The sequence below is a fragment of the Triturus cristatus genome, chromosome 3_1, assembly GCF_964204655.1.
Source record: "Triturus cristatus chromosome 3_1, aTriCri1.1, whole genome shotgun sequence".
In the NCBI taxonomy this organism is placed as follows: domain Eukaryota; kingdom Metazoa; phylum Chordata; class Amphibia; order Caudata; family Salamandridae; genus Triturus; species Triturus cristatus.
Window position 1 is genome coordinate 461980210 of NC_140583.1, and position 15123 is coordinate 461995332.

Here is a 15123-nt window from a genome sequence, read left to right on the forward strand (position 1 = left end):
CACAGGAGACTAATGCCGCTGTTCCGGGGAGTCGCATCGGGCAGGTATGGATCACGGATGGCTGCTGTGAACACCAGGATGCGAGGTGGATGATGGAGGGGTCCGGAGCACTCTTAGAGTGCGACCGCCATCTTGACGCCTCAGGCCACGACTGTAAATATTTTTGAAATACACATTTATAACAAATATATAACAACACTTCCAAACCCAATATGACTTGCTTTAAAGTGGTAACGTATACAAACTACATGTGTGCATGCCTGTTTGAAGGTATGAGGAAGTTAAAGGCAGACCTTTTAAAGAAATGCTTGGCGCTCAGCTGCAGTGAAGTGAAGCAGCATGGAGCTCATAAACATTAGAAATGCTCGGCCTGTAGGGGGTACAGAGAAGTAACTAGGAGCCTCAAAAAGAAAACATAGAAACACTTGGTCAATTCTTGGCTACAGAAGCATTGAAAAGAAGACCCTGGGAGCTTAAAAAATGCCTTTGCAAGCTGGTGCATTAAAAAAAATAATCTTTTTTTACGAGTAAATGTTACAAAAATAAAAATAAAACTTACCCCCTCCTAAGTGTGAAGGCAAATGCTTATAATAAAAAAAAGAAAAAATTTACTAACATCATTTTAATAGATCAGTACAGGTGCTTCCTAGCTGGCAAATGTACTAAGAAACATATCAAAAGCCATTTTAGTTTCAATGAATATCATAGGAAATTATGACATTGAATGGGCACCAGCAAAAGGTCCATTGGCTATCAATTGCTGTAACTTGAAAATACATTTTAAACAAACAAGAGTGACTTAAAATGATAAACATGCATTGACTGGCAAAGTAAATAGGTCTGTGTCATCTGTTAGCCTTTTGGTATATTTTGTTTTGTTTTGTTATGACTTCTGCAAAACTTGATTTTTTGGGGGAAACTGCTGGGTATTTGTGAATCTAAAAAAAGCTTTGAAAAATCACACATTACCATAATACTCCGGGGCACTGATGAGAACTACTTTGGGCCGATTACGATGTCTGTCGGTAAGCCTCGACTGCTTGTCAGAGGCTTACCGACCAACATGGCAGGTTTACAGTCCAACCGCCCAATTATAATGTAGGCGGTCGGAGTGTAAACTGACTGGTCTTTCAGACTGACATCCGAGGCCAGTTTGAAACCTTTCATGATCCTCTATGGACGGTGTTTGCGCTGTCAGGATTTTGATGTAGGTTTCCGACAGGCTTTTCATGTCGGACTTTCAGACATGAAAAGCCTTTCGGAAAGCAACTTTGAGGGCCCCCATCGTTCAGTGGCCTCTGGTTAGCAGCCAGACGACACCTATGGTGCCCCCCTATTAATCCCTCCCCGTTGTGGCAGGCACCCTGAGGTTTCTGACTGCAGCACAAGCTCCCATGCAGTAATGGGAGATTGCGACTGCATGGTGCGGTCGCATTGTATTTGTGGTGTTGGGACCGCCGGCGAGAGTTCGGTCGGTCCTGAGACCGCAACTGTCCGCCTTACATTGTGTGTGGATGCGCTGCTTGTGAAAGGGCAGCATGCCGTAACTCATAGTGAAGTCAGCCAATGGCTGAAGTAGGACGATGCGTTGCCACTTGATGCATGTTCAAGTGGGTTTGAGATACAAGATAAAGTAATACCCGGAAAGGAATAGTATGCTTTATAATGTTCAGAAAGCACAAGAGATAAACCAGTAAAACAAAAGTATCATAGTCAAAAAAACGGCAGGATCATGCAGAGTTGAGAAAATAGAGGGTAGTGTCAGGACTGAGAAGTTGAAAACAGAAAGTAGACGGTATGCCATAGTCATGAGGAAAATAGAGGAATCGGAATGGATATCTTTAGGGCTGGGCGTAGTTCGCAAAGTAGCACTTCGCGAAGCTACGCAAAGTGAAGTTCGCACTACGCGAGCTACGCGTAGCACCTCGCGAACTGCGTAGTACCTTGTTCGCACTGTGCCAGATGTCGTTTTCAATGATTGCACAGTGCGGACAAGCAACCGGCACTGTGCAATCATTGAAATTGGCATCTTGCACAGTGCGAGCTGTAGTTTTCTGCTGCTCGAGTAGATTTTTACTCGAGCTTCAGCTTTCTCAATGCGAACTAGTAGTATCTCATCGCGAGCGGTCGCGAGCATACGCGACCACTCGCAATGAGAAACCTGACCTCATCGCGTTGGGAATCTCGCCGGGAGGTTTATTTTCCATGCTCGCGATCGCCAACTTGAAGTTGCTGATCGCGAACAAGGAAAAAGTCTCGCCGGGATGTCATTTTGCTTGCTCGCGGTCGCCAACTTGACGTTGAGGACCGCGAGCAAGCAAAAAATGACTGCAGCACTACGCAACACTACGCTACGCATGTTCGCACTGTGCTACGTGCAGTTCGCGTAGTGCGAAGTAGGACGAACTTCGCAAACTACGCAAGCGTAGCGTAGTGCTTTGCCCAGGCTTAGATATCTTAGGATCTAGGGAAGAAATTTGTTTATAAGGAATACGTTGACTTCTTTCTTGAAGGATACAGTTGAGGGATTCATTGTGATTTCAAGGGGCAAGGTGTTCCAAATTCTCAGAGCCATCCCAGAGAAAGATCGGTTGTAAGTTTTCTTCTCTGAGGTTTCAGAAGTAAGGTGTTGGAGCTTCTGGATGATCTGGAACCACCAGAGAGTTCTAGTTTCTGAGCAAGCTATTTAGGGGTTTTGAAGTGGAGGGCTTAGTGTGTCATGCAGGCAATTGTTTGCTGTATTCTTGCTTGGTTAAGATGTCCTCCTATATCACGGCATGAAGAACGTGCATCACGAGCACCCTGTTGGTTTTCACCTGCCGTCTTGTGAGGCCACCCATCTCCTCTCTCATCGACCTCCCCATATGCACCCCTCATGTGATTCACTTGCAGACCTGCACTATTGTGTGGACAGAGGGTATTATGGACAACATCGGTGGGGCAAGGGGGGATGTTGAGGGACGATGCAGAGGGAAAATTAATTATTTATTTTATTTTCCCTCAGCATCGCCCCTTGAAATCCCCCACTTACCCGGCCCCACCGCTGTTACCTGCACGGAACGTGGCTGATTATGGAGGGGGCATGAGGAAGGTCTCTAGATATCAACAGGGTATGGGACATAGGGTGCGCTTGGTCTGCACCATTTCTTATCCCTCCTCCCCTGGAACAGCCTCCCAGGGGAAGGAGCGGAGTCAATAAATTGAGGTGGCCCCGTGATGAAATGTCTATCCTCCACATCCCAGATCACAAGGGTACCTAGAAGTAACTGTGGTGTAAACAAATGGATAGCTGATGCGCCTTTAGTGCTGGGATGATGGCCCGCCCCTTGGGCTCCGTCCTGCAGTCGTGCCTCTTGGCGTGGTTCCTGGTGGTAAATGGGGTCCCCAAGCACAGGTGAGGTTAAAAGGGGCTAGTGACACCTAGTCCAGGTAGTCTATTGTCCCGCACAGCGGGATAACAGAGGCGCTTTTAACGCTAGGGTGATGGCCCTGCTTCCTTGGGCTCCGTCCTGCAGTTACATCTCATTTTGCATATCCTGGTGGGAAATGGGGTCTCCAGGCACAGATGAGGTCAAAAGGGGCTAGTGACCCCATGTCCAGGTAGTGTATTGTCCTGCACGACAGGATAGCAAAGGCGCTTTTAGTGCTGGGGTGATGGCCCCACCCCCTTTGGCTCCATTCTGCATTCACGCCTCCTGGTGCATATCCTGGTTGGAAATGGGGTCCCCAGGCCAGGTGTGGTCAAAAGGGGCTAGTGACACCAAGTTCAGGTAGTGTATTGTCTCGCAGTACAGGATGGCAGAGGTGCTTTTGCGCTGGGGTGATTGATGGTCCCGCCCCCTTGGGCCCCGTTTCGTAATTGCCTTCAAATTGACTTGCGAGAATTGGCAGGCTCTTAACGGACCCTTCTTGTAAAAATAGTACACATAATAAATAGTCAGGTTATCATCTGGAGGTGCGGGCATGTCCCTGGGATTCGTCCTACCCGGAGGCTCATGTTAAAACTGCGCTTGTGTTTTTTTTCCTCAACCGGAGTCGTGGGTCCACCGTGATTTTCAGCGATTTATTATTATTTTTTTTTAACAAAATGCTGTTTTGCCCTGTCAGGGTCCCTATGGGACCTCGCAACTAGAGCTAAAGGGTTAGGGTATTCCTACCCTTCCCCCTTTTCTTTCTTTCTTTTTAAAAATTCTGGGACTCTGCTGAAGCCAGGTCCCAAGATGATGGACAGCCCTTCCTGTTTGACGTGTTGGCAGCCGATCAGATCTCAGCATGAGATTGGGAGGGTTCGTGGAGCCTTTGTGTCACCAGATATCTAAATTTGTTTTTTCTTTAATATCTCTCAAACTACTGAATGGATTCAACCCTTTTCACAAAAAGGTTGTTTCTGAACCTACAGCAAAATTGGTGTAATTCCACTCAGCAGTTCGTGCTGTAGTCATGTCTAAAATCCTTATAGGAATTTGCATGGGGAAAACAAGTTTTGTGACCCCCCCCTTTTCTTGGCCCCTGCGTGACAGATCACCCTGAAACCTTCAGAACAGCAGCTGAAGTGAGCAATGTACTAATTTTGAAAAATTTTCAAGGATTCGTCAAACGGCGCCAAAGTTATTGGCAATAGAAAAACATGCTCTTCCTATGGCAACATAGTCCTAAATATACAATAAATGGAGGTGCACTGAACATAGAAAAGAAGTCCAAAAGTGTTTCTTTTTTTCTTTGTTTAATATTTATTTCAGATAGATAGATACACAACAAGGGTCGGAGAATCGGGATATGAACGGAGAACGCTTAATAAGGTGTTTAATCAATAGTATGTTGACAATAGACTGAGCATCTACTTTTGATGTCGTTTGACAATCTTCCTCAGGAATTGAATTGAAGGAACAGTACAGATTCTCAATAAGAATCTTTGTCAATCATCATTCAAATGGATCCTAATATTTTAAATTTCAACTACTGGTTCTTTAGCTTTATTTAGACCCTCTGCGACCAATTTTGAATATCTTCTGATCTCTGGATAGTTCCATTACCAAGTGAGATATACTGCTCATTCGTCATTCTTCATTTTTTGCAATCTAAAGCCTGTATTTAACTTGCTGTCACTTTGAGCCCTGAAGAAGTTCCGTTAAGAAATTGTATCTTTAAGGAACGAAACGCGTTGGCTGTGGTTGTGTATCTATCTATCTGAAATAAATATTAAACAAAGAAAAAAAGAAACACTTTTGGACTTCTTTTCTATGTTCAGTGCACCTCCATTTATTGTAAATTGTTTGTCAGAATTTCCCTTCTGAGGCACCACTAGGTGAATGGTGCTGGAGTTTCTGTGCACTAACAGCCAGATAAGGCAGCAGCATATTAGAAGTGAAGTGCTACCATTTAAGTCCGTCACCTCTGTTAGTTTTGATATTGTCATAGTCCTAAATATAACCTACTGGCGACTGCCAGTAGGTAATATAGATATATAGATAATTATCCCCAGTTGAAGACGCACTCGAAAAGCAGTTGAATTCCACTGATTCTTTATTTTAAAGTAAACCTGCATTTCAATTCAGATGCATTTCATTGCCTTACGCGTTTCAGAGCAGCAGCTCCATGGTCAATTACTTGGGTGACCACTTTTACCCCTGACTCTAGCCGAGTGAGAAGTATCATCAGGAAACACTGGGGAATTTTGAACACAAGAACACTTGACCTCCCTGTACCAAGATTCACGTTCAAAAGCACAAGCAATCTGAAAGATATGCTCATACACACCAGACCCAAAACCCAACAGACCAATGTGCAAAGGGCATTATAGGATTTACCACCCGTCGTGGGACACTACCCTTGTGGGTCATGTTCGGTTTGCCCCTTCACTAGAGCTACGAAAGAAATGACATTTACCAACAGGGTTAAATGGAATTTCAAGAAACATACCAATTGTAACGCCACTAATTGTATCTATGTACTGACCTGTCCGTGCGGACTTCTATACGTAGGGATGACCACAAGACCAGTGAAAACACAGATTACAGTACACAGGAGTAACTTCAGGTGTCACAAAACCAATACCAAAATGACTACACATTTCGAGCACCAAAAACATTCACCTGACTCCTTCAGTAGGGTCGTGCTTGAAGCGCACCTGGGTATGAACAAGAACACGCTGTTCCGTATTGAACAAAGATGGGTGCTGAGGTTCTCCTCAGACAAGGAGGGATTGAATGAGGACCCTGTAATTGTGTTGTCTTCATGATCTCTCCCCTTTTGAGACTCTTTGTTTTGGGCTAATACTAACATGAGTAGGACATTATCCACCAGACCCATCTGTGCTATGACATCCATATAAGTTCCCCTATATTAATAGTCTTACTTGGACACATATACCGTGGTGAGGCACACTACTAGGTATAATCTCTTGCTCTCATTGAGACAATGCCTTTTATATAAAGCTACTCTGAAGATCGTGATCTGCCTCACAGGGTACTTTTGTTTGAGGCATTAACATCTTAATGATTGAGCAAATGTTAATGAGTTCACTCATTATAACACCACGCCGATGTGCGTTTACCGAGGTGGTAGTTTTTCACACACGAGATGTCTCATTTACAGTTAATCCACATTGACTATACACATCCCTGGCAAATTCGAGTTCACTGTTGAATCGGATTTCATTTAATAAATTCCCTGACTTTCGCATTAGCCTAAACCTTTCACCGTGGTAACTAGTAATTAATACATATGGCGGAAATCCCAACATGGCGCCCTTGTTGAACCCGGTTAGTGCTCCATAGTCTCTCCCTTCCATTTGAAACCGGAAGTCCCGCCCCCACCGACAGCCGACCGGAGGTATAACAATTGAGTACTGACGTGAACCGATACCTCCCGGGACCGGCAGAGTGAGGGTAGGTCGACCGCCGTCCGACGGAGTTTGAAACTTGACTAGTTGGCGTGTGGTGGTACATCCGAGATGCGGGAACCTTGCTCGACACCTCCCGACACAGGATTACTTGCTTAACCTATTTTTAGAGTGCACGCCCCATGATGCTACTCGGCAGGCGTCTCCCCACTCCGACCCTGCCCGGGGCCCAAAAGACGGCTTCCCTGGGATTGATAACCGTTCTGAATTGAAGGGCAGTGAGAGGACGAGACTCGATTTGTGCCTCTTGGTTGACATGCATGCTTTAAAGTCGCTCGCTTAACATGTGATTACCCTAATTTTGTTACCTGGTAGGAATCCCGGGGGAGGACCTGCGGTACGCGCATTTGACCTACTTGACACCCAAGCTTGGATGCGGGGAGGTCCTGGGGGTGTGCTACAGGGATACCTACCTTGTTTTTCTTATCAACAACACCCAGGGAGCACACTGTTTCTATATCCAGGCTGATATTTGTTGCGAGGGGACCTACACCTACCAGGTCCCATGTTGTTGTTTCAACCATTGACAAGTAACTGCCTGCAGTCAATTTTGCCTGTATACTTACGTTTCATTCCTTTTTAAACTCTCCATCCATTAGGACACTGCACTTAACAGTGTCTGCACTTGCCGGTACACGTTGTCACACATTGCTGACCCGAATTGGGTGAGTTCAATTGCGTGCTCTACGCACGATGAGTTCTTGACTGCTACTGTTGCTATCGTTTTAAAACACCTTGCGCATGGTCACAGACACTTGAGTGTGAAGCATGCGTTTTGCGCACTTTTTAATTGTAGTGTTGCACCATCATTGTTGAATTGTAGACTGTTGAATAATGACACGTTAATCTTTACGAGTTTTTCTCTTTGCAGGTAATGTTGTAGATCTACAGGTACCACTTTTTAGGGTGCTGTATGGGTGGTCACTAACTTTTCACTAATTCACACAACACCAAAAAGTGTAGATAAATCTTACATCAGTCCTGAAGAATTGCCGTCTACTTGACCTAAGGCAAGAAACATGTTGGCCTGATTTTCTAGCGCAAAACCCTGTAACCTTAGAGCAGGTGTGCCCGCATTATTGTTTTTAATCAGGATAGTGACCACATTCATTAAAGTTGTTTTGAGTGGACCACTAATTCCTGTTTTAGCCTTACACATTTCACATTTATACATCTACACTCACTAGGGCCCTCACACGCACTGCACCCAAAGGCAAAAGGAAAAAAGATCTCTGCCAAAAAGGCCCCATCATGGGTGCCGATCGGGTATTGCAGCGCCGACCCAATAATGAGCAGACCCAATGATGAAGCAAGACACCTAGCTGGGTGGGTGTGTGTGGGTCTCTTTCCGAAAGGAGGACATTTTTCTCCTGCCCTGGGTGAGCACCCCTGTGCTCTCTACACATACATTTACCTGCAATACACAGTAGGAACGGCATACCACCTTGTTTTGTATTAGGTTTTGGGCCTGTATGCTGGACCTAGTCAAATTGGCACACAGTCCCTCCCTTCCTTGGAAATACAAATATTCAGTATGACCTGGTCAGTGGCAGGCCCCTGGTTGTAAGAAATAATACCAAAATAACCACAACATGCAACTTAATTGTATCTGGATCGGTTATTCTTTATTGTCATACTAATAATTACACAACCTATCAAGGCTGATGATGTCTAGTATTGAAACTACGGTTTTAAGAACCTGGACGAAGAGAGTTCTAATGCCAGGCCCATTATCTGACTGACATTCTTAGAATTCTGGGCAAATCACGTATTTTGTTAGGAAATAAAAACAGTGAAAGTCGAAAAACTACAGGAAACGGCAAAGGCTTCTAAAGAAAGAAAAATACATCTGTGAATTTCATCAGGCGAGACACAGCACAAAAAAGCGGTTCACTTGGGCTTCAACTGAAAAGCCAGCACAGCTTACTTGAAATGGCTGCAACGTTGTGTGCAATAAGTAGATGCCAATATCCAAAATATAAATCCAGATTGTTTTTTAAAGGGCTGGTAGGGGTGGGATTAAACCACGTATTTGTTTGCCCTTGTTAAAGAAAACTTGGCCCTGAGTCTCTAGTTAAACCGCAGGAAGGGAAAAAAACAATTTCAGCGATTACTAAGCAAAAAAAAAAAGAAAGGAAAAAAAAAGAAACAGTCAGCATGGGGTTAATCCAATACTTCCTGCCTTCCTGCACAGAGTCCAGAGTTCCTGTCTTTGACAACTCTTTCTGGTGTTGTCGGCAGCTGCAGGGAGGTGGGCACGTCTGAGGCAGGCTCAACGGCTGATCACCGTTGCCCTTCAGCTGTAGAGGTGATCCCGGGAGAGGCTGAGCCCGGCTGATGATGGAGATGCAGTGTCCTTAACCCGGCAGCAGGGAGGATGGGGATTTGGGGAGGGGGAGGGAGGTGCGTTAACTAGGCAGCCTGTTTTTAGTGGTGTGAGGGCGGGCACACTACAGAGAATGGCAGAGTTGAAGCTGCAACAAAACATAAAGGATGAACCCGGGAGAGTCTGAATCTGGCCAATGATGAACTTGTTAACTCGGCAGTAGGATTAGGAGAGTTAAATAGGCAGCCTGTTTTTGGTGGTGGGAGGGAGGGCACCCTACAGGGAGATAGAGCTTTGAAGCCGAAAGCACAGCGCTCGTGAAATGGGCGCCTCGCTGAATAGTTGAAAGTTATTAAAAAAATGGAGGTGGGGAGCCTCGCCCTGCAATATAAAATAAAATAAAGTGCAGCTGAAGGATTCTCCCTTTCTCTTGTGCACCGCGGGGAGCCTCTGCTCTGAAGCATGTAATGTGTATAAATACGAAAGCGGGCGCCATGCTGAAACAAAGCGCGGCACCTGTGTACACAAAACATATGTGCGTGCCTGCAAATGAAGCAAATCCCATAGAAAGTAGTCCCCAAAGAAATACATATAGACCTACTGTGTAGGGACACTGTAGTTGGCTGGTGCTCCTAGCTCAAAAACTAAAGTGATGTATCGGGAGCACCGGCCAATAAGTAGCCAAGTAATGAAAGCGACGCAGAAGTTGACCAATGGCAAGCTGCAAGGGAAATTACACTCCGTAGAGTGATTACAGCAGGCCTTGCAGACAGCGCATGCGCGCCGATGCTTGACCTAAAAATCAACTGAAAATGTTCACTTCGGTGGCCAACTGTAGGGCTAAGTAATTAAATGAACAGTATGCTACAGCACAGAAATCTACTAGAGAGGTAAGAATTTATGAAAGTGCACTACTATCCCAGCATGCAACACTAAGATGAACTCACCTGTGAGTGCCACTAAGGGCTAATTAAATAAAGGACTTGCAGAGGCGAGTGCATTTCCACCTATACTGCGCAGTATTATGAAGCCTGTGACCAAAGAGCTGCTGCTCTTTAGTGCGTAAGGCAATTAAATGCATCTGAATGAAAATTTCAGTTTTCTCTTAATTAAGGATCAGTGGAATCCATCTGCTTTTCAAGTGCCTCTTCAACTGGGGATAATTTGGTGATTGATTTATGACAGCAATCCAGCTTGAAAGACTGCACCACCCGTCAAGGTGAACAGGGGGCCACGAGGGCATGGAGATGCTTCAAGTCCTTTATTAGTGGATCAGAAGAACAGAAAAATGAACTGAACATTTTCACTTCGGAGACCCACTGACGGGCTATGTAATTAAATGAACAGTATGCTACAGCGCAGAAACCTACTAAACGGAAAGGTCTTTGTGAAAGTGCACTACTGATCCCAGCATGCAACACTGAGTTGAACTCACCTGTGAGACCCACTTAGGGCTAATTAAATAAAGGACATGCAGAGGATAGTGCCTTTCCACCTGTACTGCGCAGTCTCATGAAGGCTGTGACCAAGGAGCTGCTTCTCTGAAACGCCCAACGCAATGAAATGCATCTGAATGAAAATGCTGGTTTTCTTTTAATAAACAATTTGTGGAATTCATCTGATTTCCAAGTGTGTCTTCAACTGAAGACTGCACCACTATTGGAATAAAATTTGACGCTGCTGGGTTTGAACCGTTCAAATCTGAAAAGCAGATTTGCAGGCTGGCAAGAAAATGACATTTGAAACTGGACTTTACATTGAGGGGCCCAGTGGAGGCCTAAGAACATTATGAATTAAATCAAGTATAACTGAGCACACCACATGGAGGGTAACAAGTACGTTTAGACACTACGAGTCCCAGCATGTACATAAAAGTGACTCACCTGAGAGGGCCCTCCTGAGGGGAGGGTTTTCACTAATGAGCATGTGGACAAGAGTGCTTCCAAGCGTTAGTGCAAGGTTTACTTGAGCCTGTGAACAAGGATCGAGAGGATATGAAACGGGTCAGGCACACAAACAACTTTGATGTGAATGCTGTTTTTTTTGGCCTGAAAATAAAAAAGCTTTGTAAGTTTGTCTGCAAATGAGTGCATCTTCGTTTTGAGGGCAACAATGGTACAATTTACTACAGCAGTCCAGCCGTGAAGGCTGCACCACCATTGGAATAAAATGTGAGGCTGCTGGGTTTGAATTGTTTAAATCTGAAAAGCGGATTTGCAGGCTGCATGAAAATGAAATTTAAAACTGGACTTTATACTGAGGGGCCCACTGGAGGGCTAAGAACATAATTAATTAAATCAAGTATAAATGAGCACACCCAATGGAGGATAAAATGTAAGTTTGGACACTACGAGTCCCAAACTGCACATAAAATTAATTCGCCTGAGAGGGCCCACTGGAGGGCAGTGTTATCAACAAAGGAACATGTGGATAAGAGTGCTTAAAAGCATTAGTGCAAGGTTTACTTGAGCCTGTGAACAAGGATCGAGAGGATCCGAAATGCATCAGGCGCACAAACAACTTTGATGTGAATGCCGTTTTTATAGCCCTGAAAATAAAAGAGCTTTAGAAGTTCATCTTCAAATGAGCGCATCTTTGTCTTGAGGGCAACAATGGTACTATATATATATATATATATTCACTGAAAAAACCATAGGTTTCACACATGTTATAGTTAGCTGGACATTTTACTGATAAAAAACCAATGAAATTCCCCCGTTATAGTTACTGTAGGCAACTATAACTCACGCGACCGCAATCCTCTGCTGATGCTAATACTGTATTTAGACACTTATTTGCCCATGTCTTCTTCCATTAAATTTTAGCTATACATATATTACAAATATTTTTTTTTCATAAAGACACATATGTCATCAGCAGAGGATTACGGTCGCGTGAGTTATAGTTGCCTACAGTAACTATAACGGGGGAATTTCATTGGTTTTTTATCAGTAAAATGTCCAGCTAACTATAACATGTGTGAAACCTATGGTTTTTTCAGTGAATTTGCAAGGTTTTTTAAATGCTAATTCCTAACTATAACGTGTGTGAAACCTATGGTTTTTTCAGTGAATTTGTACGGTTTTGTAAATGCTAAGTTACTTTACGCCATTTGTGGCGTGCGCGCCCACTTAATGCAGTTCGTTCCGTGCGCGCACGGTGCGCTTCACGCACCGTGCACGCACAGTGAGCACGCGGTGCGCTTCGCGCACCGCGTGCCCACGTTACGCTAGATGGGCCATGAACGTACGATGCGCTTCGCACACCGTGCGCACATGGAGGACATATGATGAGCATCGTTGTGACAGGTAAAATATATGTTTTGTTTAGCTCTAATAAGCCATGCACAAAAGGTGCCCTTCGGGCACCTTTTACATACGGGGTGGGGAGAATGTGGATATTTTTTTTTATTATTATTATTTCTTACCGTACGCGTACGGTAAGCGTAATCGGCGAAATTTTCGAAAAAATTAAAATTGCCTTTTTTCACTTGGGGGATCGTTGGGGACTCCCTCGACATGGCTAGGTGCTTGGGAGCTGTGTAAACAGCCCCTTTACATGTTTTTGCACTTGGTTTTTCAACCCCCTGTCAGAGTGCGAGAGAGAAAATGGCGGCCGCCGCTTCCTGGTTTCGACCGATTCGAATGTTTACTAAGATCTAAGGGCCAATCAGAGTCGCGCTCGTGCACGCCACCGTACGAGTATGGTAAGCGCACCGTAAGCGCACCGTACGCTGGCTCAGATATATATATTGATTTAAAGGCTATTTTCTCAGAATCTACTGAACAGATTTACACCAAACCTACAAAAGGCACTTCCTTGACCTGAGGACTACCTCTCTGCCAAATTTCAAGTAATTCTGTTCAGCCGTTCGTGTCTAAAGGTCCTATGGAAAAATGCATGGGAAAAACGCGTTTTGGGACCCCCCTTTTATCTCAGCCCCCGCTTGACGAATCCCCCCGAGAATTTCAGGGTAGGAGCAAAGCGTAGCACCCCACCTATTTTGAAAAATTCGCGATGATTCGTCGACCGGCGCCAAAGTTATTCAAAATAGAATGTTGCGGTTTTCCTATGGAAACAGGGTCCTAACTATAACTACCTACTGTATATATATATGTATATGTGTGTATATATATATTCACTGAAAAAACCATAGGTTTCACACATGTTATTGTTAGCTGGACATTTCACTCGTGAAAAACCAATGAAATTCCCCCGTTATAGTTAGTTCAGCTAACTATAACTCGCGCCCCCGCAATGCACTGCTGATGACGTCACATATTACATCACTCATGACATGGTCAGTGACATCACTCATGACATCACTGATGACATCTCAAATGACATCACTGATGACATCATCCAGTGAATGTGTATTTTTCTGAAAATTAAATATGTTTTATATATGTATATCTCAAGGACGATGGAAGAATAAATGGGTATATAAGTGTCTAAATGGATGATTTGTTTTTGAAAAATTGATTGTATAACTGACTGATTAAGTGTATCTTAGTGAATACATGGCTTAGTGAGTAATGTTTAAATATGTAAATATCTTTATCAGTCTCTCACTTTGTGTATAAGTGGCTGCATGGGTTGGTGAGTAGCTACATGGGTGTTTATATAGGTTATTAGTTGTTTTTTTTAGTATCAGTGTGAGTGTGTGTATGGTTCGGTGGGGGGTATTACGTACTGCATAGGTACATGAATGAGTGACTCACTGTTTGTATGTGTTGAAGACAGCATGTCTGCAGGACTGCATGGGTGGATGAGTGTGTGCATGGGTGTGTTAGTGAGTGAATGACTGTCTCAATAGTGTCTCTATGAGTAACTACATATTTTTTAAACTAGTATATGTGACTATTGGTGTATATAACTGAGTATATGTGAGAGTGAGAGATTGAAAGAGTTCCTGTATGAATAAATATGTGTTTCTATAAGTGATTGTTTAAAAGACTAAGTATGTGTAAGTTCCCGTAGAAGTAAGAGTGGTGGTGTGTGTATAAATGTATATGCAAGTAAATGTATGTTTCTTTCTTTATTTTCATGAGTGACTATGTGTGTCAGTAACTCTGTGGATGTGAGGCATTGTGTAACAGGATGTATAGGTGTATGAGTACATATGATGAGTGAGTACATGTATGAGTGACTGTACAGGACTGTTGGTGAATGAGTGGATGTGTATGTGGATCTTAGAATTACTGAAGAGGTTGTTGTAACTGGTATTGGTATGTCCATTTTTTTGAAAATTTTAGTCTCTATTTTGAATGTTTGTATCAAAGGTTATATTCGGGTGAGAGGAGGTCTGACACTCTGTCACATGGATGATGTCATCAGTGATGTCATTTGAGATGTCATCAGTGATGTCATGAGTGATGTCACTGACCATGTCATGAGTGATGTAATATGTGACGTCATCAGCAGTGCATTGCGGGGGCGCGAGTTATAGTTAGCTGAACTAACTATAACGGGGGAATTTCATTGGTTTTTCACGAGTGAAATGTCCAGCTAACTATAACATGTGTGAAACCTATGGTTTTTTCAGTGAATTTGCAAGGTTTTTTAAATGCTAATTCCTAACTATAACGTGTGTGAAACCTTTGGTTTTTTCAGTGAATTTGTACGGTTTTTTAAATGCTAATTTTTTAATTAATTTAAAAAAAATTTTTTATATTAAAAATAAAATTCCTATGTATTCATTTATATATTATCTGTATCTTTTTATTTGTTTTTGCTTTTTTAATAAAATTTCAATTAGGATAAAGTTGAACAGTTTTTTTAATTTTTGCAATTAATTTTTCTCCACTTTTTTTTTTTTATATAAATTCTTGGGGTGCGCGCTCTGAGCGCGCTCCTAGTACATTTTCAAAAGTTTTTTATGAATACCGTCGTACGT

At 43.4% G+C, this 15123-nt stretch overlaps 1 protein-coding gene across 2 annotated transcripts in view; it reads left to right on the top strand.

The window, feature by feature from the left end:
- Nucleotides 1-15123, top strand: part of TM6SF1 (transmembrane 6 superfamily member 1) — a 507967-nt gene that overhangs the window by 383250 nt on the left and 109594 nt on the right. Inside the window, exon 9 of one of the 2 annotated variants that reach the window (XM_085644276.1) lies at nucleotides 7501-7566. The exons of the other annotated variant lie outside the window; for it this stretch is intronic. Coding sequence (XP_085500402.1) covers nucleotides 7501-7566 — 66 coding nt within the window. The remainder of the gene's footprint in view (nucleotides 1-7500; nucleotides 7567-15123) is intronic. 2 annotated transcript variants of the gene reach the window in all.